Source organism: Ascaphus truei, chromosome 9 (genome assembly GCF_040206685.1).
Source record: "Ascaphus truei isolate aAscTru1 chromosome 9, aAscTru1.hap1, whole genome shotgun sequence".
Classification (NCBI taxonomy): Eukaryota; Metazoa; Chordata; class Amphibia; order Anura; family Ascaphidae; genus Ascaphus; species Ascaphus truei.
Window position 1 is genome coordinate 32,726,320 of NC_134491.1, and position 26,336 is coordinate 32,752,655.

General features: G+C 42.0%; 1 protein-coding gene across 2 annotated transcripts in view; it reads right to left on the minus strand.

Moving 5' to 3' along the window:
• Window positions 1-21,059, minus strand: part of LOC142502804 (cytosolic phospholipase A2 delta-like) — a 42,127-nt gene extending 21,068 nt beyond the window's left edge. The window contains exons 1-9 of one of the 2 annotated variants that reach the window (XM_075614328.1): window positions 20,521-21,059; window positions 15,710-15,779; window positions 8,078-8,214; window positions 7,170-7,301; window positions 5,959-5,999; window positions 4,973-5,015; window positions 3,551-3,611; window positions 2,925-3,109; window positions 1,971-2,069 (exon numbers count right to left, since the gene is read on the minus strand). In XM_075614328.1, coding sequence (XP_075470443.1) covers window positions 1,971-2,069; window positions 2,925-3,109; window positions 3,551-3,611; window positions 4,973-5,015; window positions 5,959-5,999; window positions 7,170-7,301; window positions 8,078-8,214; window positions 15,710-15,779; window positions 20,521-20,568 — 816 coding nt within the window. In that variant the 5' untranslated portion in view covers window positions 20,569-21,059. Of the gene's footprint in view, window positions 1-1,970; window positions 2,070-2,924; window positions 3,110-3,550; window positions 3,612-4,972; window positions 5,016-5,958; window positions 6,000-7,169; window positions 7,302-7,647; window positions 8,028-8,077; window positions 8,215-15,709; window positions 15,780-20,520 lie in introns of those variants that run through there. The other variant, XM_075614329.1, reaches the window with a different exon arrangement.
• Between the last annotated feature and the right edge of the window lie 5,277 nt (window positions 21,060-26,336).

The window sequence follows — 26,336 nt, forward strand, 5'->3', positions numbered from 1 at the left end:
GCACTGGTTTCCAATTCCAGTCCTCAAGAACACCCACCAGGTCAGATTTTAAGGAGATTCCTGCTTCAGCACAGGTGGCTAATTTTAAATGACTGAAACAGCTGTGCTTAAGCAGGGATATCCTATAACCCTGACATGGTGAAAAAGGTGGAGGTCTGAGAGTAATCTGACTAAACAAATGACATAGAAGAGAGGAAACGTGGTGTAATCACAGTTGGATGCAGGAATTAATCATAACATTAGTAAGGTACACATAGGCTGCGCTTATAGTGAGCACTGCATTGCTTGCGAGCGACCGGGTGACGTCACACGCCGCCGTCGCTATAGCGAACGTTGTACTTGAGTAGTGCACTTTCGCTGGCGGTGACATCAGCAAGGGGAAGGCACAAAAGGCAAGATGGAGATGGGATTGGCTTGCCGCCTGTCACGTGATGCGACCGTCACTGTGTATTACAAAATCCTTCGTCTTCTGTGCTTTGGGTCTCCCAATCGCAACGCAGCATCGTCGCGGTCGCACCCACTATGGGAACCAGCACGGACATCAGGTATTTGTGTTGGCGCGGTGTGCCGTCGCCACAACAATAATCACGGCTTTAGCTTGGCTGTAGTAACTTCTTCTATGATGAAGATGGTTAGTGCTCACTGTTCTTTCTTTCACAGCCTTTTAAAGTGTATATTGGTCTACACAGCATAAACGGTTCTTTCAAATCAGGCATTGGAATATATTGTTTTCCAGCCCCCTGGTATCAGTTCGTCCTTTATTTATAGTGATGCTGGGGTCCTCCAAACGAATGCAATGCGTGTGATTTCTTGCAGTCCTTGGGGTGAAACAGGCTTGTCATGGAACAAGAACCATATTTCTGTTTCACCCCCCCCCCCTTTCCTTTGCAGTTTCTGCCTGTCAGTTTCTCATTTCCAGCTGCATGTGTTTTGCTCTGTGCACACACACAGTGCCCGTGTGATAGACACCGTGTTGCAATCCCTGTCTATGCATTATGCCTGTGAGTTGCTACAGCAACCTCAGCCTTTCTGTCAGAATGGGTTAGTCTGCCCTCTCCCCCTCTGCTTTGCTTACAGATGGTCTGTTCCCAGGCTATCTTGCTACCCAGCATACACTGGGACTTCCTTTTCCACCTCCAACACTGGCTGAGTGAGTACCCCTCCTGTAATTGCTCTAGTGACAGGGCCTTATCCTTTTCACCTGCTTCTAACTACAAATCACTACAACACACCATCCACAAGTGCCTGTATTTACTGCTGCTTTTCCAATAAAGTAAAGGAAATATTAGAGGACTTGGAGTGATTTGGAAAGGGGGCTGAGTTGAACCTATCTGGGCTAATCATCCTACACATGACCCTGGCCTCCAGAATAAGGCTCACGCCTACGGGGTCGTACGTTCATGATGGCTTCTGGTTTGCCTCTCAACACAGCAAGTTATGTGGAGGTGCCATCCTGTAATCTAATCCGGACAGACTCGCGGGCTTTCAGCGAGCGGAGGATATCCTGTTCCTCGCAGTGCTCACATCCCATTTGCTGGTCCAGTCCCATGTGCTGCAGTCCCTCCCTCTAGGGATTCTGGGACTTGTAGTCCCGCGGTTGCGTCTGCGGAGCCGTCCTAATATGGCCGCCGCATACTTCACACTGCGCATGCACGCCTCGCTGCATTGTGCATGCGTGATTACCAAAATGTCCGTCCCCACACTCCCGATGGGCAGAGCTCCGGCCAACTACTTGACAGCTCCCCCGCACTGGGGGCAGGGTAGGGGGACGCGGCTATAGTAGTTTAGAATGTAAAATGTATTTTAAAGACGATGAGCCTCGGTGGTTAGAGTTGGGCCGGCAGAACAGGAAGTTAAGCACACCCTGTAATATGAACGTTGGTTATAGGGAGGCATTACCCCTTATATTCCATTTGGTTATATTTATGACATATGGTTTTTAACATGCATCATGTCTGGGGTTTACTTGCCTCCATTGCAGGTAACTGTATTTTCACCTCATTCTCTGGAGAAATTAAAGTTAATGGCACTGTAGTTGAGTTTGAAAATTCATTTGCAGGTTCGTTACTCTGTGTTTGAGAGAAAGGAGAAGACGGACAGTTTTATGCATGTACAGCTCAACCTCCTTATAAAGCTGTGCTTGGGGTCCATAGAATCGCATCGCGTTATAAGCGGATCGCGTTAGAAATAATGTACAAATGTATGCACTGTACAATAAAGTATTTAAGACACCAATAATCGTGTTGTAAAGTATTCATAAATACGAAAATTGGGAGCCACGCTTGCATCGCGTTGTAAGCGGATTCGCGTTGTAACGGACCGCGTTATAACGGGGTTGAGCTGTATTTTATTAATTGAATTGATATACCGTATACCCGGTAGCTTTGTTGTAAGTAATGATACCCTTTTGGGCAGGGTGCTGAAATCCAGTCCTCAAGACCCACCAACACAACAGGTGTTAGTGATATCCCCTTCAGCACAGGTGGCTCAATCTGAGTCACTGATTGAGCCACCTGTGCTGGAGCAGGGATATACTGAAATCCTGTTGGGGGGGTCTTGAGAACCTGAGTTGAGAACCCCTAATTTAGGGGAACAACATAAGTTCTTCGCAGATACAATTATTACATTGTACAGAGCTTTTGGAAACCTCTCTCCACAATAAACTTGAAGACCAGATCTCTGAGGTTTTAAAAGTTCTTTACACTACAATTTTAATATAAAGCAGTTCAACAACCTGTAACAAATGTACACTTCTCCAGCACCCATACGGCAACCAGAACTTCAAACCAAAAAGTGTGAAAGTGAACGGAGTGGGAGGTTACTCTGGTACCTATAGGTATGAAAATTAAAGAAGCACTGGTATCTCATGCCCCTAGTCCCATCACCCTTTGACCCCTGCATGCCCCGTGTTTGGTGGTACTTACAAAGGTGACATCCAACGATGGATATACTCTGCGCAGGCCGGCGGTCAGTTCTGCTTCCCAGTCTTTTGGATAGTGGAAAACAAAGGTCTCATTTGAGTTGGATCTAGTGGTAGAACTTGGAATGAATACAGTCCTGTATGAGTCTTCATAGGACCCTTTCACCGTCAGTGCCAGCTCAGTTTTCTCTAAGGACACACATGTTGGAGAACACCATGAGAAAGCTGATTGTGTTACAAGCTTAGGCTATTGGGCTTTTTGCCAAAAACTTACATAACCCTAATTTCTTCGATAAAAGTGGCAGAAAATCATCAGAAACCACTTAAGGGTAAAATACCGTCTTGTTTATAAACAATTAGAAAATGTGTGCATTAATGCAAAAAAAAAAAAAATCGCACGTAAAAATGCAGAACAAATTAGCACAGAAGACGTTTTCACATCTCTACTTGAAATGAAGCAGTTTTGCTTTTAATTTTTTTAATGAAATGGAAGATTATGATGCCCAACCAATGCCTAGGGGGGGAATTTTGGTGTATGAAATGCTAATCTTTATTCTGCTATGATCAGCAATGAGGGAACCACTGGCATCTTGGGTGCCAGATAACGTCTTTATCTCGTAAGTGACTTACTTTTAAACGGTTCCATCCTCAGCTTGTCTACTTTGACTTCCAACGCGGCCATCTCTGGGCGCTGAAATAAACACAGCTACTTACTGAGGTGGAAATAATTATTGCACTAACCAATGAGGCATAGGGGTCTTCATAAAGACAGGTAGGACATGAAACATTCATAAGGAGAAGGAGTGGTTCGGTGAGTAAAGACACTGACTGACACTGAGATTGCTGCAGGGGAACCTGGTTCAATTCCTGGTGTCGGCTCCTTGTGACATTGGGCAAGTCACTTTATCTCCCTGTGCCTCAGGCACCAAAAAAAACCACATAGATTGTAAGCTCCACAGGGCAGGGACCTGTGCCTGCAAAATGTCTCTGTAAAGTGCTATGTATAACTAGCAGCGCTATACAAGAACATGCTATTATTAGTAGTATAAGGAACCACCTGTTTATTTTTTGGCTCACATTCTTTAGACCTTTTTCATTTCATTTAAGGTTCAATTATGGTTGTCCCATGTATTTTTAATGTAGTTACTATTCCCAGTGATACGTAACTGTTCCATGCATCCACCACCAGTGACATTGTATTTTTCATATGACTTCTTAAGCCCTAAGGTTTCTTAGCATTACCTATGGGTAGTAGTTGGAAATCATGCAGGTTGTCGATGGCACAAAGTTCCAAAAAACATGCTTAACGATTATGGCCCATACTTACTACTACTATATGTGCTGTTATTCCATAAGACACATTATGGCTCTGGAAGAAACTTTATGGTCCATTCACTTGACCAGGGTGTAAATAGTCTACTGGAGCAGGAAGGTCTCTTAGTGAATATGGGCCTGTGTTTATTGTTTAGATCAGGGGTGCTCAACTCCAGTCCTAAAGACCCCCCAACAGGTCAGGGTTTAAGGATATCCCTACTTCAGCACAGGGGACTCAATCAGTCTTTGATTGAGCCACATGTGCTGAAGCAGAGACTGATTGAGCCACCTGTGCTGAAGTTTGGACTGATTGAGCCACCTATGCTGAAGCAGGGACTGATTGAGCCACCTGTGCTGAAGCAGGGATATCCTAAATACCTGACCTGTTAGGGGGTCTGGAGGACTGGAGTTGAGTGCCACTAACCTGAGACCTCTTTATATCCTTTTTTTTTTTATTTTACTGAGCTTTCAAGACCTCAGATAGGAACATGATATCTGTGGTCTGAGCTTATAGACTTGCAATGTGTCTAACAAAGTATTTCAAATGAAATATAAAAATACATTTTCTAGGTAACTAAAACCACTTTGACCAATACAATTTGCTCGGCCAGTGTTGGTGTAATTGCTCATTGCTTCAGTTTTCTGGTCATTCTACCATTCTGGTTTAACCTAATTCCTACAGCATTGCATTCTGGGTGAACAGATCAGTATTTGAGTTGAGATGTGCTACATACTTACCACCAATACTCCATTAGTTGTGATTTTCTTAGGGGTTTCTGGACTGGAAAACAAGACAGAACAATATTGTATATTGCTAAAGATAGTTTATTGCAGGGGGTTCAACTCCAGTCTTTAAGCCCCCCCCCCCCCAACAGGTCAAGTTTTCAGGATATCCCAGCTTCAGCACAGGTGGCTCAATCAGAGGCTCACGTGGAGCCTCTGATTGAGTCACCTGTGCTGAAGCTGGGATATCCTGAAAACCTGACCTGTTGGGGGAGGGAGCTTGATAACGGGAGCTGAGCACCCCATGCCTATTGCATACATGTATGTATATGTGTATTTCTGAGGGAGGGAGCTATAAAGCGATTGAGTTAGACCATTGAAACTACTCTTTGATAAAGCGCCCGTGGCGAGAAACACGTTAGAGGTTTCCCTTTTTAACTAGGTTATGTCTCAATACATTTTTGTTATTTTTTCACTGGCCTCCAGTTCTCCCTTTTTTGCTGTGCTCCTAGTTCTCTCCCCTATGTATATGTGTATATGTATTCAGGATATCCCTGCTTCAGCACAGGTGGCTCAACCATTGGCATTACGACTGAACCACCTGTGCTGATGCAGGGATATCCTGAAAACCTGACCTGTTGGTGGCCCTTGAGGACTGGAGTTGGCCACCCCCTGGTGTAGACCATGTAGATGTTGGCCAATATGTAAAAGTAATTTTGGGGAGGAAATTAGAGAGATCTTGTGACCTTCTGACTTCCACTGTGTTGGGAGAGCTTTACAAAGGAATCTTTTGACAACAATAATGCCCTTTGCTAATTAGTGGTATTACAATTAAACGAAACTTTTACGAGATGCATATGTGAGGTTTTGGTTTGTGTTGGTCAGTTTCATACCACAATGGCTCGAGCCTAACACATAATTCCCCTTATCATCACTTTGCCGGCATTCCCAATATTATTCTGCTGCTGTCCATATCTTTATGATTTTGATGTTTTACTCACATGATCTCCATGTGGAATTCTACGTGCAGATCTTCATCAAGCTAAAAATAAGAGGAAAAGAAAAAGCTGTGAAACGCGTCGTTCTTACACACCTCATCGCTGGTATGATCTTCTCAAAATAAATCGATTATCTCTTATGCACGCGAGTTGCCGTAACTTATAAAGTGCTGCGTTATTGGCATCGCATTCTTGCACATTAGTTGGCGCCACAAGACTTCAAAGAGATCCCCAACAATGGAACTGATAACGTGACAGACGTTTATCACAGCCCTAATGTTTTCACGCCACACACGTAACGGAAACCTGTGCACAATGTAGATGCATGAATATAGGATACCGTTATTATTATTATTATTAACCCTTTGGGTGCTGGGAGGAGGGCTCCGGTGCCCAGGCCACTCTGGCAAGAGCGGTCAGAGGATCGCGGCGTACCTTATCCCCGGAAGAGGAGGAGTCCCTAGGATTTAGGACTTGCAGGACGCAATCTTCCTGAACACTCAGCCTGACCTAGCTACGTCTTCAGGCACGCAAAGGGTTAAAGCCGCAATCCCTCCTCCCTCCCCCCCAGAAGCCTATAGGATTTTAACTCATATAATGTTAGTATCCTATACTGGTGTCTACACTCTGCCTTGTCATTATTCATATACAGTAACAAAACATGATCATTTTAGGCCAATTGTCATCTTTTATGTGAATTTATTCTGCTCTGAGTTATTTTTTATTATCTGCTCTGTAAAAACAAAGCACAATGCTTTTCTAGTGTTAAAACATGATTTTATTAAACTCTCGCTTCTGAGGGTATCATGGTAACCTTTAGGGGCTTATTCTGTAAGGTGGAATAAGCACGGATGACATGCTACAGCAGGAAAAGCCCAATTAAAGGCAATGGGGCTTTCATACGTAGCACGTCATCTGTGCTTATCCCACCTTACAGATGAAGGTCCTTAGACTGCAGTGGGCTCTGGGGAGAGCTTCATTTTAACCTTCCGGACACTTCATATTTCAAAAGCTTACACAGTATCTCACAAACCAAGCATCAGATTTTTAAAATAGCAGCGTTAGAAAGCGCAAGATGATATATCTTCCAGTAAATCAAAAATGTAAATGCAAAACAAATGGCGAATGCTGCTTTAATGTTTTTATATCAATTGTCCATGACAACCCAAGGAAACGCAATCAAAATAAAGTTAAAGGGATGTTCTCGCTTTTACCTCTTTATTCAGCGAGAAGCTCTCCTCCACGGTCTTCTCAAGTGGAATATTGCCCAGGTCATAGCTCACAGTATAAAGGTGGTCATCTCCTGTCCCAAGGTCCTCGTCGTGCAGTGACAGCTCCAAGATGTTCTTAGGGTATAAAACAATGCTAATAATGTCAGCCTTTTAGAATTGTTATATAGAATGCGATGGTGATTTAGGGACGGATTTACTCGACACGCATCAAATAAACATTATTCATTTCTAAGTGCCACAGAAACTGCCGGTTCTGAGGCTGCATAAATCTACTGTATCAAAACACCAATTATTAGGATATATATTTTATTATATTGGAACTGGGAATTTTTTGGGAGCTCTAGCGACCCCCCCTGGTTGCCGAGAAACTTAGTCTTTTTAGGTGCTGGGATAATGAAAAGATGTCTGTTGGGGGCATCCAATAGGAAGCTGCAATGTCATGCTCTGATCGTATACTGACCCTTCATATTGGCCCATGGAAGTGAGGCTTGGATGGCGGATATATTGATTTCCCAGGAAGGACCAGAAATCCCGGCACATAAAAAGAGGAATGTCTCAAAACCCCGGTGGGTCACCGGATAGAAAAATAGTGCGGAGTGAATGCATGTACCGTATGCACAAATACAAACCCTATTATACGTTTTATGTCCGTAATGGCCATATAGTGGGCCCCTGTAATGTATTTTCCCATGAATAACAGATTCTGATACGTTCACTGAGTATATTTAAAGCTTTTGCTGGCAGCAAAGGGCTTAAGAAACTTAATCTAGCTATGTCAAACTTGGTAAACGTGCTAAAAAAGGTTTTGCAGTCACACACTTCACAGGGTTAATAGAATGTTCTTGATTCCTTACTCATTCTATTCTCCGGTCAATGTTCTAGCTTCCTACCTTGACCCGGCTATGGACTCGGAAGTGAAAGGTTTCATCCCAGACCGGGTTTGTGGAGTTCCAAACGGTTCTAGTCTTTTTCTTCTCTTTCAACGCTGTTGGAAGCCACAGACGCACGTAGCAATCGGGATTGGTCACTGCACAGGAGACAAATTTGAGTAAATGTTTAATTCCCCCAAATTTTGGCAGAGAGTAAAATGCTTTTGAATCTCACAAACCTCTCTCTAAATAAAAAAAATAAATGCATTAATGCTCAGTCGAGGGTATATTCCATTCATAACACTGTATAAAACCTTGTCGAATTTCCACTTTTGTGTTAAGTGGGTTCCTGACAAGATAGAAAAGATAAACTAGTAAAATGTCAATATCTGTTCAAGTAGGGGGCAAACATGTATTCTATGTCAGACTTTCCATGCTGACAGGGGCTGGGTATTAGGGCGATTCTGGGGGGAACTATTTTCTTTGCATCACTGTTGCCTTGATACATATGCCCATAGGGATCTATATATTAACATAGAGAAAAGTGTGTGTCGACGCACTGCTCCATTTATTTGGAGCAGGGCTGTGACATGTGTAAGACTAGTTTGTTACATGCAGAAGTTTAGCCTTACGCCACTTCAGATATGCAGGCTTTCTGGGGCTAATAAAGGGGAAAAACAATGGCTCACAGAGATGCTTTGATTCATAGATCCCAGAGTATTTAAGGTGTTGTCGCATCAGGACCAAATGAAACTAATGGCAATGATACAGTGAAAGTGTACTGGAGACTTACACCACATAAGAAACCCTATGTGTGGCACAGACTACAGAATCCTAAACTACTAAATAACTGATGATGATAATGATAATAATAATAATAATAATAATAATAATTCCCTTTTATTAAAACGTGGTACAGAAATAATGTCAATTAAAATAGGTGAGGTCTACAACATGACCAAAAAATAACCAACATAACATAATACTAAACCCAAAACTAAAAGGTTAACATCTGATGTTTTGTCCGTCCAATTCCTGGTATAAATCCTTCAGCAGGACGTGGCTTACACCTTAGACGGTGATCAGAGAAATTTGAAGTTAACCACCTTTCTAAGAGCTACATGATGGGTAATGCTCCATGTAGGCACTGTGATTAGATGCTGGTAAATTTTGGCTAGGTGAGCTATAGCACTCATCAATCACTATTGGGATACAGCAGAATGTTATAGATACAGTATCACAATCATTAAATGATTACCAGTTATCTTGCAGTTTATGGTTTTGTGGGGTGCAGCAGACATAGCATTCTTTTTTTGGTGTAAGTCTCCACTACACTTTCACTGGTTCCAGTTACCTCCCAGGTTGCACCCCCACTACCACATGTGTACATAATGAGGTTGAGTGATATAATCATAAGCAGTGTTCGACAAACCTATACATTTGCTCGCCCCGGGCGAGTGGATTTAACATCGTGGCGAGCTCCTATTGGCCCAAGCAGCACACGTTTGGTACTAGGTGGCGAGTAGATTTTTTTGTGTGGCGAGTAGATTTTTTGGTGATTTGTCGACCACTGATCATAAGCAATGTTACCTTGAATTATTGAAACTAGTTCATTTGTCTTTTAAAAATAGACAGGTGTAAATACTTATAAATAATGTTATCATTTTAATTTACTTGTATTTATAGTTGGTAATCAGAATGGGGAGGGGGGGGTGGATTGTCAATCCTATTTATTCTGCCCCAATGATGAGGTAATCAAATTTATTAATGGTCCCACCATGAGCACCAGTTAGGTAAGGGAATAGGATAAGGTAAGAGATAAGGCAAGGATGAGAACAATAAACCCCACTGTAAACTTCAGGCTACAAAGGTTACCAACACCTCCATTTGTATATATGCCATTTGTTTAATTTGGTCATAATTAAAAATTCACATTATAAAAGATCCAATCCCTGTTAATTTGCAAAAAACTAAATTTTTAAGCATTTTAAAAGAAGCAATCCATGCAACATCCTACAGTACAATGCTTTTTTTTTTAAAAAAAACAGTTCTGTAGTATTAGATAATAATTCCTTAAATTTTTTTTCATTCAACTCTTAATGCAATTTTTTATGAGTTTTAATATACGCAACATTCTTTGATTTCGATAGCAGGTTTTAGGCACCTCCCCAGCAGTGATATTTGCAACATTTTGCTGTTTGTGATAATATGTTGCCAATATTCCCAGCAGTTTGATCTGCAAACTGTAATACAGCGGTGCGCAAACTGGGGGGCGCAACCCCCAGGGGGGGCGAAAGACTGCGAATATAAACGAATATAAATATATTATCATCAGGTAACTTGTCTTATGAAATAGATAATATATCGTACGATTAAAACATACCAAACAGTGAGGACGTGTGTATAGATATATACAAATCAACAGTCTAATGAATATAAATAGCATAGAAGACATATTTGGATAAGGAACATAGAAAGCAGAAATAGTACCTGATGATAATATATTTATATTCGTTATATAAATTTCATTAGTATAACTATTATAGATCTAAATTTATATATGTATTTATTATTTATCTCATAGCTATACATAGGTGACTATATTATATTATATATGCACTATTCTGTTATTAGGGTTTTTTATCACTATTTTTTAATTTATCTGTATCAATTTGTTTATTTCACATCTGAGGATTTGACTAATTCTATTCAGTAATTTTATTATCACTTTTTTACATTTTATTATTTATAGATTTAATGAATTAATTTTTTTGATAAAGCATTTATACTATATATCTCTATGTCTATACATTAGGTATACACATGGTTTATATTGCTATTTGAATATTCACTTATACTATCACATCTTATTAGTGTTTATCTAGCGTCAATACACTATCTGATTACAGTATATATATATATTATTTGTATTATATTTCATGCACATATATCTTTATTATATTAACACATTTGACACATTGTTGCTATGATGTTCACTATTAGTCCTTTTCTTCTTTTGTTTTTGTTTTTATATTCATTGTTATTTGTTGTAACCATTTAGGCTCTCACAGTCTCATATGATGATTAGTGTCATGTTAACATCTTACACCATAAGACCCTTACAACAGCTCTAAATCACAGCTGTCTGCATAATCAATTAGACCATCTTCTGATTCATTGGTTTCAGATCAGGGCGTATACTTTAGAGACTGCTATGTATTCTGATACTGTGAGAGCCTCAGTACTCTTTGATAAAGCGCCTCCACGGCGGGAAACGCGTCAGAGTTTTTTAACCTTGTGTGTTTGTTTTTTTTGGCCATTATGCCCAATAAATAATCTTTATTCATTTTTTGCCCCAGCCTTTTTCTTTTTCCCCTGGCAGTGCTCCGCTTTTTTCTCTTCTTTTCTATTTTTGCCCCAATGGTGTAGCAGCACGCTGCGGTACTCATTGTTGCAGAGCAGCTGTTGTCATCGGAAGATTTCCTCCAGAAGCTGCAGAGTGGATCCAGATTTTTGAGCCAGTGTGCGGTCCACACGCCCAGCCCTCACCTGTTCCGGGAAGGATCACAGCTTACGGGGACGAACGGCCGCAGCCTTGGATCGCGCACCGTTCCGCCCACATCGACCAGCGCCCCCCAGATCCCGTCGGACTGAAACATCGCGGTACTACCATCAGGCACCAGGTAAGGCGGCGGGAGACTCTGCTTGCAGGTCTCTACTATCAACAGCCAGTCCTGTTACACCGGGGAGCCATAACCGCTTTTCAGAGTGAGGAGGGTCTCATTCCAACTTACACGGGGGGCTGGCACCATCGGTCATATCGGAGCATATCCCGAGGTCTTACAGGTGAGGTGGGTGTCACACAGACCCACACATTACATCGGACATCTATTCAGGACACTCTCTGCCCATAGTATTTTTATACCGGTTTATGTGATCTTATTTTACAGCACTTGCCATATTTGTAGCTTCCACGTGGGGATCTTCCCCGTTTTTTCACTTACCTTAGTATTATAAAGAATACATTTTAGCTGCTGATTTACACTGACTGAAGAATTGATTGAACCTGTAAGGTGGCCATTTAGTGAACCCTGGGAAACAGAATATTTGCTGATCGATTTTTTTTAAAGTGCCGCGAAGACTGCCTCTTTAAAATATAGTTGTTTTCTTTAAACAAAAGTGTGTTGGAGTGATTGTCAATCAAATGATTACTCCCCCTCTAGCTTACCTTGTAACTCTTGTTACCTTTGTTAGATGGCCGATAAAGAAGGAGAGGGGTTTTTGGTTTGCGCTTACTCTTGTTGAGCACACAGTGGGGAAGTTACATAGTAGATGAGGTTGAAAAAAGATGTACGTCCATCAAGTTCAACCTATGCTAAAGTTAGATGACAGATACTTATCCTATATTTGTATTTACAGTATGTTGACCCAGAGGAAGGCAAACAAAAAACCCCAGTGACACATTATCTAATTATCTCTCAAAAGGGGGGGGGAATAAGTCATTCCTGACTCCAGTAACAGCAATCAGATTACTCCCTCAATTAGCATCCTTAAAAGCTCAAGTAACTCAAGCCCCTGCCATGTGGCCGTTTAAGTTTATTATGTGTACAAAGAAACGTTTTTCTTTTCTTTTTAAAGGTGCCAATGACCTGGATTGAACTTCTGAAACATATTGCCGCTTTTGTTTGAGGGGAGACTGCACCTTTTTAAATAGCAATGCTCAGCTATCATGGGTTTATTTAATAGGAATTCTAACCGTGAATGAGGCTCTGACATCTTTGCTGCAATCTTTATAATGCTTAGGAGACCTCTCTAACAAAGAAGAGGAGGAAAGCCCCTCTAACACAGAAGAGGAGGAAAGCCCCTCTAACACAGAAGAGGAGACCCCTCTAACACAGAAGAGGAGACCCCTCTAAAACAGAAGAGGAGACCCCTCTAACACAGAAGAGGAGACCCCTCTAACACAGAAGAGGAGACCCCTCTAACACAGAAGAGGAGACCCCTCTAACACAGAAGAGGAGGAGACCCCTCTAACACAGAAGAGGAGACCCCTCTAACACAGAAGAGGAGGAGACCCCTCTAACACAGAAGAGGAGGAGACCCCTCTAACACAGAAGAGGAGACCCCTCTAACACAGAAGAGGAGACCCCTCTAACACAGAAGAGGAGGAGACCCCTCTAACACAGAAGAGGAGACCCCTCTAACACAGAAGAGGAGACACCTCTAACACAGAAGAGGAGGAAAGCCCCTCTAACACAGAAGAGGAGACCCCTCTAACACAGAAGAGGAGACCCCTCTAACACAGAAGAGGAGACCCCTCTAACACAGAAGAGGAGGAGACCCCTCTAACACAGAAGAGGAGACCCCTCTAACACAGAAGAGGAGACCCCTCTAACACAGAAGAGGAGGAGACCCCTCTAACACAGAAGAGGAGACCCCTCTAACAAAGAAGAGGAGGAAACGCCCTCTAACACAGAAGAGGAGACCTCTCTAACACAGAAGAGGAGACCCCTCTAACACAGAAGAGGAGACCCCTCTAACACAGAAGAGGAGACCCCTCTAACACAGAAGAGGAGACCCCTCTAACACAGAAGAGGAGACCCCTCTAACACAGAAGAGGAGACCCCTCTAACACAGAAGAGGAGACCCCTCTAACACAGAAGAGGAGACCCCTCTAACACAGAAGAGGAGACCCCTCTAACACAGAAGAGGAGGAGACCCCTCTAAAACAGAAGAGGAGACCCCTCTAACACAGAAGAGGAGACCCCTCTAACACAGAAGAGGAGACCCCTCTAACACAGAAGAGGAGGAGACCCCTCTAACACAGAAGAGGAGACACCTCTAACACAGAAGAGGAGACACCTCTAACACAGAAGAGGAGGAAAGCCCCTCTAACACAGAAGAGGAGACCCCTCTAACACAGAAGAGGAGACCCCTCTAACACAGAAGAGGAGACCCCTCTAACACAGAAGAGGAGGAGACCCCTCTAACACAGAAGAGGAGACCCCTCTAACACAGAAGAGGAGACCCCTCTAACACAGAAGAGGAGACCCCTCTAACACAGAAGAGGAGGAGACCCCTCTAACACAGAAGAGGAGACCCCTCTAACAAAGAAGAGGAGGAAACGCCCTCTAACACAGAAGAGGAGACCTCTCTAACACAGAAGAGGAGACCCCTCTAACACAGAAGAGGAGACCCCTCTAACACAGAAGAGGAGACCCCTCTAACACAGAAGAGGAGACCCCTCTAACACAGAAGAGGAGACCCCTCTAACACAGAAGAGGAGACCCCTCTAACACAGAAGAGGAGACCCCTCTAACACAGAAGAGGAGGAGACCCCTCTAACACAGAAGAGGAGACCCCTCTAACACAGAAGAGGAGACACCTCTAACACAGAAGAGGAGACACCTCTAACACAGAAGAGGAGGAAAGCCCCTCTAACACAGAAGAGGAGACCCCTCTAACACAGAAGAGGAGACCCCTCTAACACAGAAGAGGAGACCCCTCTAACACAGAAGAGGAGGAGACCCCTCTAACACAGAAGAGGAGACCCCTCTAACACAGAAGAGGAGACCCCTCTAACACAGAAGAGGAGACCCCTCTAACACAGAAGAGGAGGAGACCCCTCTAACACAGAAGAGGAGACCCCTCTAACACAGAAGAGGAGACACCTCTAACACAGAAGAGGAGACACCTCTAACACAGAAGAGGAGACACCTCTAACACAGAAGAGGAGGAAAGCCCCTCTAACACAGAAGAGGAGACCCCTCTAACACAGAAGAGGAGACCCCTCTAACACAGAAGAGGAGACCCCTCTAACACAGAAGAGGAGGAGACCCCTCTAACACAGAAGAGGAGACCCCTCTAACACAGAAGAGGAGACACCTCTAACACAGAAGAGGAGACACCTCTAACACAGAAGAGGAGGAAAGCCCCTCTAACACAGAAGAGGAGACCCCTCTAACACAGAAGAGGAGACCCCTCTAACACAGAAGAGGAGACCCCTCTAACACAGAAGAGGAGGAGACCCCTCTAACACAGAAGAGGAGGAGAACCCTCTAAACAAAGAAGAGAAGGAGACCCATCTAAACAAAGAAGAGAAGGAGACCCATCTAAACAAAGAGGAGGAGGAGACCCCTCTAACACAGAAGAGGAGAAGACCCTCCCCCTCTAACAAAGAAGAGATGGAGAATGCTGTTGAAAGCACGTGTAGCCGCCCCTTGGAACCACTATGTCAGCAAGGCGTTGATGACCTTAAGGGGTGTGTGGGCTGATGCAGGGTAACGCTGTTCTCCTTCCACATAGTATGGAGTGACTTAGTAGGAAAGAAGTCACTCCCTCTGGATGCATGGTGACCAGTGACGTCACCGTGGGTGTATATATAGTTTAGCCAGAAGGTGCTAGAACTTGGGTTCATAGAAGTGACAGTTGGAGGAGCCTCACTGTTAATATTGTAAATATGTTCAAGTGTATAAATAAGTGTATAGTTAATGTATAGTGATACTCCCCTGTCCCTGTTTGTTTTGTGATAGTCAGGGAAAGTGTCCCATCCAGTTAGCAATCGTAGCCGTGTACATAGACAACTGACTATACACAAGTATTATTATTTGTCATTAATAAGTTACTACAGGTTATTGGGGGTTTATTCCTCACCAACATCTGTCCCATGGATATTTCGAGCTTCTATGACCCGTATGGAGAGTTCATAGATGGACGCCTCCTCCTGCAAACCAGAGATCAAAGAAACATTAGCAATAAGTTAACTTTCACATAAATCAAGGGGGACCCTCCAGCGCTGAAGGGCAACAATACAGACCTGTTAGGTCTCACCAACTAGAACAACATTTATTTCACCAACAACTTCCTTAACTTCACTCATGTCTCAATATTTGAGATCAGAATCAGTTCACTAAATGTTATATAATTCCCAGAAGAACCTTACGTGCCTGGACCAGGTAGAGTGACTTGCCTAAGGCCACATGGAGCTGTTGAAATAGAACGCATGATGAAAGGCATCATGTTTTCTCACAAGGACATTGTATTACGTACTTCCTTATCTGATGAGTAAATGCATGTGTTTTTGAAACCTTGATCGTTCCCTTGATCCTGTGTTGTAAGAAGTGTCCCAGTTGCAGTGATGTAGGAGGAAGGTAAATATTTACATATAATCATCTCTACTTGGGAATTCCAATCAGCCCACCCACTGCTAAAATATTTCATGTGGTGGGTGGTGCAAGCTTCTTATGCTGCTAAAGAACAGGGTTCACATTATGGCTGTGGGCAAACAGGAAGCTGTGACGTCACCCGGTGTGGCTTCCTATTGGCCCATGTGACGTGGGAGCTTTAAACTGCAGGTGATTTTGACACCCCCTTCGGCGATAGGTATCTCTGGAATCAGGGGGTCCTTGGAGAATTAAAACGTTCTGTCCCTCCTAGTCCTAGTCCTAGTCCCGTGCTCGACTTTTTAAAACCCCTCTAAACCGTCCCCCTTGCCTCCAGGGGATGGGGGAAGGAGGGGACAGGGCTGCCCTCAGCCTGTCCCCCCTCATTCTCCCTTCCCTGGCAGCTAGCCTGGTCTTGTCGCCGCAGCCCTTATGGAGTCGACGGGGCCCATGCTGGAACCTTCTGGCTTACCTTGTCTTTGTCGCCGTCACGTTCCAGTAATGGCAGACTCTGCTGGCTATAGTGCCCTTATTTCTCTGTTTGTTATGCCACAGTGTGCCACACTCTTGCCCTATACTGATTTTATACAATGATGGCAAAGCTGACATTTGTGATGCCCTCCACAAAATACAATTAACAATGCAAACTACATTAGGGACAACCAATTGTACAGGAACACAGGATTCGGATTCATCCCTTTGGGGAGTGGTCTGGCAGTAGAGGTGGGGGGTGTGCTAAATCTCCCCCTTATCATGACTGCCGTAAGACACAGACTCCCCCTTTTAATAAAGACATGGCACTCGTATTAAATAACACCAACATTGACTTCACCAGTAAACATAATTAAGGGCATGGGATCTAAGCGCAAAATTCGTTTTGAATTATTTTCTTATTTTTGGGTGCACAGAAACTGTGCTAGACTGCCAGACGTAAATGTTATGTACTAAAAAAAGAATGTAAGAGCACAAAGTGCGCCAGGTTCAGTTTGCATGAACCCCAACACATCTGTTAATCATGTTGGTACAGAATTAAGTTGCTATGTATCAACCACAAATGTAATTGGGGCAGCACGGATGTTTCATTAGGTAGGTATTATTTTCACGGTATGACCGTTATAAATAATATGACACTAATAATGTATACTCACTATCACTAGTTATAATTAAAAAAATATATATCATTCTGTTTTCATTTAAATTGTATCAATCACGTCTTCAACATGACGCATCAAAATTAATTTCCATCAGCAAACAGCAAATGATGCGTCACACAGTGTGTATGTATGAAGCTTTTGTACCTGTACATGCAACGCACATTTTATGAAGGTTTATATTACCTATAGGCCTTTTCAATTTGAAAACCAATTCAACATCTATAACTTATTATTAAAATTTAATAATACCTCTCGCTTCCCATAACCCCAAACCTAGCCCCGCCCTTCCAGCCAGGAGCAGAAGTGCAACGTAAAATAATGACATACAACATAACCATATAAATTATAATGTTTAAACAATCTTTAAAAGAAAAAAATTATAACTTTTTTTATATTTCCATTTATTTAAAAAAATATGACATGAAAAGCAAATAACGTATCTGTCTAATTAAAATTGACTTTTTGCTGACAGACCCCGCTCGGCTGTTCCCTTAATATACCTTCTCCTCACAGCACCACCTTGTGCCAAACTCCAGCCGCCGATCACCTTTGAGTGCACGAGGAGCCAGCAGCTGCTGGTCCAATCAGCTGCCACCAGCTAGCCCAGTCTGGTGCCACCAGCTGGCCCAATCAGCTGCCATCAGCTAGCCCAGTCAGCTGCCCCCAGCTAGCCCAATCAGCTGCCACACCAGCTAGCCCAATCAGCTGCCACCAGCTAGCCCAATCTGCTGCCACCAGCTGGCCCAATCTGCTGCCACCAGCTAGTCCAATCAGCTGCCACCAGCTGGCCCAATCAGCTGCCACCAGCTAGCCCAATCAGCTGCCACCAGCTAGCCCAATCAGCTGCCACCAGCTAGCCCAATCTGCTGCCACCAGCTGGCCCAATCAGCTGCCACCAGCTAGCCCAGTCAGCTGCCACCAGCTGGCCCAATCAGCTGTCACCAACTGACCCAATCAGCTGGCCCAATCAGCTGCCACCAGCCAGCCCAATCAGCTGCCACCAACTGGCCTAATCAGCTGCCCCAATCTGCTGCCACCAGCTGGCCCAATCAACTGCCCCCAACTAGTCCAATCAGCTGCCACCAGCTTGCCCAATCAGCTGCAACCAGCTGGCTCAATCAGTTACCCACAGCTGGCCCAATCAACTGCAACCAGCTGGCCCAATCAGTTACCCACAGCTGGTCCAATCAGCTGTCACCAGCTGGCCCAATCAGCTGCCCCAATCATTTACAAGCCCTGTAACTTCTCCTCAGGGATCAACTCACTTGGCCGAAGCAAAGCCCCAAATGGCTAATAATAAAAAAAAAAGTGGGTGGGCGGGAGTGAGATCACCTCGGCATCAAATCGCCCCTTAATAGAGTGCCCGGTGCTTTCAATAAAATTGCAATATCTTTCAATTGTGTCTATTTCACACAATGAGCATTATTATAAGTAGGCACCGCAAACCAAACCTGCTTCCTGGAAAGCCATGTGTCGGCCACTCCTACAGCAACTGGATTGTTTCTTATGGACACAGTGACTCTTTAAGAGCCAGGTATCCTTATTTCACCTTCACAGGGAACAGTTACAGATGAATTAATTTTATATATAAAGTTTATATATATTTTTTATTTAACCATGGCCTTGAAACGCATTATCCAGTTACATAAGGAGACCTGTTCTTTTTTTTCTGCGTTTTTTGTAATTTCTTGTAGCTGTTCTTTCTCAGGTATCATTTCTAATCCTGTAATAATCTTTACATATACAACATAGGACATGTTCTTTGTGTTTGTTTTGGTCTTTCTTGCCCTCCTCTTCCTTAGCAGCTTTACTCCCTGTATGTTCAAACGATCGCATGGTGACATTAATGGGCGCACAGGAAGTAAACAGGCTAAGGGCCATATTGCACTTGAATAGGCCATGAGGTAACTTCTGATGTTGTCTTATGGGTAGGCACCCCTTAGTAAATATGAGCCTGAATATTTAGGTGGTCCCCAAACGAAAAACAACTATTTTGATAAAAAATACAAAGTTTAGCATACCACAGAGGAAAAATACCCTGGGTTTAATAGCAGAGGTGTGAACTAAAGCTCCATAGACAATGGAATGACTCTGTGAGAACAGTTTTATTGTGATAAAATATAATATTTTGTCCATATCTCCCAAACCTCACTCAAATAGGTGTTTGAGCCATGGCAGCCGTGATCTAAATGTAATTTAACTAGTGTTTTTGAATCATACATTGCATTTAGTTCCATAAGACTATAAAATGATGATGATGTATGACCAAGCAAATAGTCTGAATGACATTACAAGGTAAAACTTTAACACTGTAATTCATAACTCCAGAGCACCGTGTAAATAATTAGATATGTCATTTATGATGTAAAAAAAAATAATCTAAGTTATAATGATGGATCCAAACTTGAACAGGATAATGTGGCAGACAGTGGACTGTTTGGGTCTGAACATTCAACTGACAGCCAGAGAAAGTGACCAGAAACTATGTGAAACAAAGAAATCCAAAAAAAGTCCCATTATATCGACAGGATCTACCACAGAGAAGGCTTTATATAAATAATGTAACCATCAATCATCCCCACTTAAAAAATAATAATGTAAACATCATCAGTCGTGCACAAAGGTGCCAAAAATGTGATACTTTAAAGTAAGGAATCTGTGTTTTTCTTGATGTGTATCACCAAGCACGAAGCTGTCAAACTTATCTATTTATCTGTGTTTGTGTTCATGTGCATCTATCTATCCACGTGATCTATCTAGTTAGGCATCTATCATCTTACTGCTTGTGTTCTTGTCAATGTATCTACCCATCTATCTTTGCATTCATGTGAATCGATCTATCTGTGTTGGTATTCTGTGTATATTTTTATATATATATATATATATATATATATATATATATATATATATATTTGCTATATGCTATACGGTGGAGGTTTCTTGTTGCCTTTTTCACCCACCATAACTTAATATATATATATATATACATATATAATTGAAATTTTAAATATAGATGTATATGAAATGTTGTGTGTGTGTGTGTGTGTGTGTGTGTGTGTCTTATACATATAGTATATATCCTAACTATAAATATAAATACTCATAAACACACATTTATATACATCAGTGATTCCTGTATTTTGCATACCTGGTAGCTAGTTGAAGGCGATACATTATTCATCCTACTGCAGCTCATGTCCCATACAGGTAGAGAGGACGCAATCTCAGCTAGTCCAGCAATCCTCAGTGTGTCCTGTACTCTCGCTGCTTGTTATTATCATTAGTGAGTGTTTTCTGAACACTGAGCCCTGGACTCAACCTCAGACAATTGACACTAAGTAATCCCTCCCATTATTTTATTATTTTTACTTGGTCCTTTCCTCCTCATGTCAGATTGATGGGTTTTAAGATGACTCCCAGGTCATTCCAAAACTATGAGTCTGCTTTAAGGAGCGACACCTAATCAAGCATTGTCATTGTGGTGACATGTGACAGGCTGGGGTGGAGGCCATGAGTGGGTGTAAGCGTGACACCCAGCACAGGCTACCAGTAAGTCCTCTGTATATTTTAGTGGAATTAATGCTCACCTGACAGTTTTTAATTATAACCTTTGTTTATTAACCAACCGCTCCAACATATAACCAATTACTTTGGCCAACATTTACACCCTACAGTCAGGATAAACAAGCGCTCTGTTCCCAACCCTGTCCCCAGGGATCCCCTGTGAGGTTGTGTTTTGGTGATACACTACCAATATTATTTCCACATTGAGTTTATGTGTGTTTAGTATTTCACTGATTATTCCTACAATCTGCAGTGGTTGGGATTGCTGGAGGAGTTGGGCTAAATAGTGGGTGTGTGTGTGTGTGTCTTATCATTCTGAGTTCAAATGTTATCCGTTCTTGAGGAAATGTTGTCCCAAGAACGGAAAACATTTGAACTCAGAATGATAAGACTCTTTGACACCAAAACCAAAGGACTTAATGCGGTCATGGGTTTTCTCACACCCTATCAAAATTGTTTGTAATTATCCTGCTTGCCTCAATTCTTATCCACACTTTCTCTCCCCCCCAGCATCCATTCCCCTCCCCACCTTTCTTTGTCACTGTCCCCTGGCTTCAAACACTTTTAACACCCTACCTTATCTACAGTAAATATCTGTTGTGGTTTTTTTTGTTTTTTTCCTCTCTCTACACTGTTTTAGCCATTGAATCCTTTGTATATCAGTATTGCTTGACCCGAAGAAGGGAGGATAACTCTCGAAAGCTTGTCCTATGACGTAAATTGTTAGTCCAATAAAAAAGGTATCACCTAATACTGAAGAACTCATTTATTCTGCACTATCGCAACTGGACTAACACGGCTATTTTCTGCTTTATATATATATAGAGAGAGACACACACACACTATTTATAAATCAAGGGCAGACGCATGCAGTGTTTTATACTGGTGATGGGGAACCTAAAATAATTTGAGAGATACCAATGAGGTCCTCATTTCCCCAATTATTCCAATGATATTAAAAGTATCTTTTAATCAATCACAAAATGCTTGAATATTAGGTAGTCTGCACATTTCGATAATAAAGAAAGATAATGTAAAGCCAGAATAGAATAGTGTACACACGTACAAACCTCACTGTATATACTATATATCTTTTACTTCTTTAAATGTGTAAAACCTTGTGCCCTTGCGATGACCATAGGTCACTCAGCGAGACTGAGAACACTTAGTTCAGGAAAAGGGATGTTGAAGCTCCAGTTCAAGCAATATCCTACATGTGTTTTTTAATTTTTTTTAAAATAAATCAGTTCTGTACTATGAGAAAATATTTGTAACATTTAAAAATAATAATAATAATTTTAAAGACATTTTTTATGTATTCTAATGTAGCAAGCATTTTTGTTTCTATAGCAACCATTTACAAAGTCACATCCCCTTCCTCTTCTGAGGCTATAGTACACCCCTTTTGCCCTCTCTCTAGCAGTGTACCATTTGTATCTAGTGCCTGGCTGGTCATATGATCTTCCACACAGAACGTTGCATCTTGGGTAATCTTCTGCAGCCCTAACAGTGATTATAAAGAACCACTGAGCTGAATCTTCGGCGATCGATCACAGGAGAACGGATCAATTGGTAATTTAGCTCATCACTTGTCACTGTGCAGATTGTATTGATGCAGCTTGAACTGCAGCGTTAACAAGCGTTCAGGACTACCACGCTTTCGGGAATATACCCCAATATGATTTAGGATACTTTATAATTATGTCTTTGTGTCATTAAGCATGGTACTGCCTGCTGACACATTTATTATACAAGACTGTTGAATGTGTTGCTCTATAAAAATAAATAATACTAAAAATGTTTTGTAAATGAAATTACTCCGTTGAGCAAAGTACAAATAATTTCTATAATTTTGAAAGACACGGCTCCATTTAACAAAGTTAAAGCTCGAAATCGGTTTAAATATTTTAGTGCTACACCTATGTTAAAAATAATCATCTTTACTCCCTTTTTTGGACAATAGGTGGTGTGAAAGAAAAATGCAGTTCATGCAACACCATAGTTAATTTAAGGTAGGGATCTTTGGCAGGACCGTTTTTAGAATTTTGCCGCCCATAGGCACTTACCTTTTGCCGCCCTGGCCTCCTCCTCTTGCAGCGTTCTGATGCCACGTGGCGTCGCGTTTCCATGACAACAGGACACCATATGACATCACGTCATAGCAACGTGTCGCCATGTGACATCGCAGCGTCACTTGACCCTGCAGAAGGAGGAGGGCAACGCTGCAGGAGAAGGTAAGGTCACGATTACAGTGGCGGTGTGCACGCGTGCAACATCGCGCGCCGTGAGTACAAATATGTGTTCCTCAATGAGGCCGCCCATCGTGCGCGCAAGCTGCAGAGCGACTGCGTGGGTGATTCACTCCGTCGCACGCGGCCACTATAATCGCGGCTTTAGAGACAGTTACAGAGGCCACACGTTCTCCCCCGGCAATCAGTTTAATTGTTGTGGGGAAGAGAGCGGGGTCTCTGTAACCGTAGCACCGGTCCCACCGAAATTTGCCACCCCTGGCCCGGGACTAGTAGGCAGGCCTATGCCTAAATACAGGCCTGATCTTTGCGTGTCTCCACAACATGGGCTCAGTAAAAGGGATCAGCGCATTTTACTGATTAGTGAAACTTAAGCATGTTAAGACACATTTAAGATTACAAATGCTTTCAATATTATACTTTACAAAACATTACACTATGCAAATATTTTCCTCAACCTCTCCAGTATTTCCCCTCCTTTACGGAAATGTAATTATCACTTTATTTTCTTTTGATTGGCCAACATTCGTTATAGTTGTGTGACTGAGCATATAATTAGATTAATGACACGTTGTTTGTGAATAATACTATTTTCACATACATAATTCCTTGTTGTCTGTCAATTGCCCATTTTTTTTTAAACAATAACCCTGAACCAAAGGTTTTATCATATTAATTGAGAAATTATAAATAAAAATAAATAGCAACATTATTTTTTATATGTACCGGTATATATATATATATATAAATCCAAAAAACAGCCGGCACTCCACTTGAAAGTAAACAACGTTTGGTGCTTATCCCATAACACAATAATAGACCATACGATACTGGTTGAAGCACGACATCAAGGGACAGCACACAGGTAAGTTGATCACAAATTCTTTGTATTGAAAAAGAGACACAAAAAACGACGTTTCGGTCCCCCCCAGCACCACCTTGAGAAAGGTCCCACTGGGGGACCGAAACGTATATATACTCTCGTATAGGGCGCACATGTGTAGACAAACAGTGGTTGGTAGTCACTGTGACTACAAACTATCAAAAAAGTTCCTGATGTGAGTGTAAAGTCCCCACTCGGAATAATCCTGTAAGCGATGAGAAGAGAACCAATATGGGAAGCACTGTGAGATGAGGTTTATAACGCTAAAGACAAATGGCTACTTACAAAGTAGCAGGTTAAAATAGACAGTGTGGGTGTTTGCCACCACACGGGCAATTTAAAATAAAGATTTCTGTGCGCCAGTTTTGCAGCAAATAAGCCGTTTGCGACACTTCATACATAAGCCCCTACTGTATGTGTTTGCCTGAAATATCTGATGTGAAAGTGTCGTAGCAGCGTGCCTTGCATTTGTCATTATTTTTGTGTGACTATAAAAAGCACGTAAGGTTTTGTGACTCGTATACTCTTAATTTACATGGAAATGTTTGTCTGTTCTCAAACTCCAGGTTTGCAGAAACCAGTGAGAGCGCTGTGATTGGCTCAGACTATTCTCCTAGATACACTGATACTCAAACACTCACTGGTGTGCAACTGCTATTAGAATATTCCATTCAACTACAATCCACCGAGAGTTTCATTTCCATGTTTAAATATGGGGGCTGTGTATGAAGGTATAAAAACTAGACACAACTAGGCATTAATAAAATCTATTTTTTCCTATGCCTGCACCAAATGTAAAAAAACAGTTAAACTCTTGTCTTACATTTAACACAGATCCTTAGCGATATTAACTCGTGTCAAATCAGACTTAAAGTAAAATAAAAGGGATACAATGACATACAGACACATACTTTTCTCCATCATTAGTGCAGAATAAAGTTGCAATGTACTGTATGAACCCAAATTTGTATTAGATGCAGCATGGTTTCACTATATACTGTAGGATAGGTCATCAAAATGTATTTTCACAGTATGACTATTATATGCATTATACAAATAATTGATGTTTACTAATAGGTACATTTAAAAAATTCACATAATTCGGTTTTATTTTAAATTGTATTATTCAGGTATTTAACATGACCCAAGGTGTCAAAAATAATTTCAAACAGCAAATTATGAGTCATATGTATGAAGTTTTCATACTGCACATACAACACACTTTACTTTTGAAGCAATATAAATTTTAAACATATGTTAGTGCATAGCCCCTAAGAGTTCTTTTTAGGGTTTATACTAAATTAATCTTGCGGATGATTTTGACGCACTTTTGATTTTGTGGCACACAGAAATATATATTTTTTAGTATATGCCATTTATAACTGTACACCAAGCACAGACCGTTTCTGTGAATCAAAAACAGCTGAAAAAACCCTGAACATTTTTACTCAGTTGGGGCCAAGATGGAGAAATCTGAGCGTAGTACGAAGGCGCACACAAGCGCCGCTGCCAATTTTGCACTACAAAAGCCATTTGCAACGCTTAGTATTGTATTGTATGTCTTTATTTATATAGCGCCATTAATGTACATAGCGCTTCATACTGTAGTACATACTGTAGGTGCCACTGACTCTTAGAGACATATGTGAAATGCCCCCCCCTAAGCGTCAATTTTATGGCAAAAAGTGTAATTGTGTTCCTCATTCAAAAAATGTAATTTGTGTCCTGAAGCCTAATATTTTTTAGAACAAAATAACAATAATTGGCCTGCAAAGTGCCCATTTTATCATGTGCGGTTACAGAGAGACATCTAAATAGTATTTACATATAAGGACGTGCCTATAGTGCCGTCGATGGTGACGGAGACACGACGGGTGACGTCCCCCGTCGCCATCGCCACAGGCAAAAGTTATATTTCGCCGGGCGTTGTCGTCACGTGTTTCCAGCAATTTGATTGGTTCAACGTGACGCGACAGCCCTTGAAAAATCAAATTTTGCCGGCTACCAGTTTTGTCGCTTTGTCGCCGTCACGCGCACGCGACGGCGGCAATGCATTTGTTTTCGGGCGACGTCGCTGTCAATATAAGCGCAGCCTAACACAGACACTTTGGATTCTGCGTCTGAAATAGTTAAACATTGTATCCTTCCAATAGAAAATTGCATTAACCAGTTCAGTGCTGGAGGGGCCAGCAAGGCATTGCAGAGGACACCTTACCAGCCAATAGGTCAATTATCAATGAGAATGGAGCAGCCGTTCCTGCGGGTAAG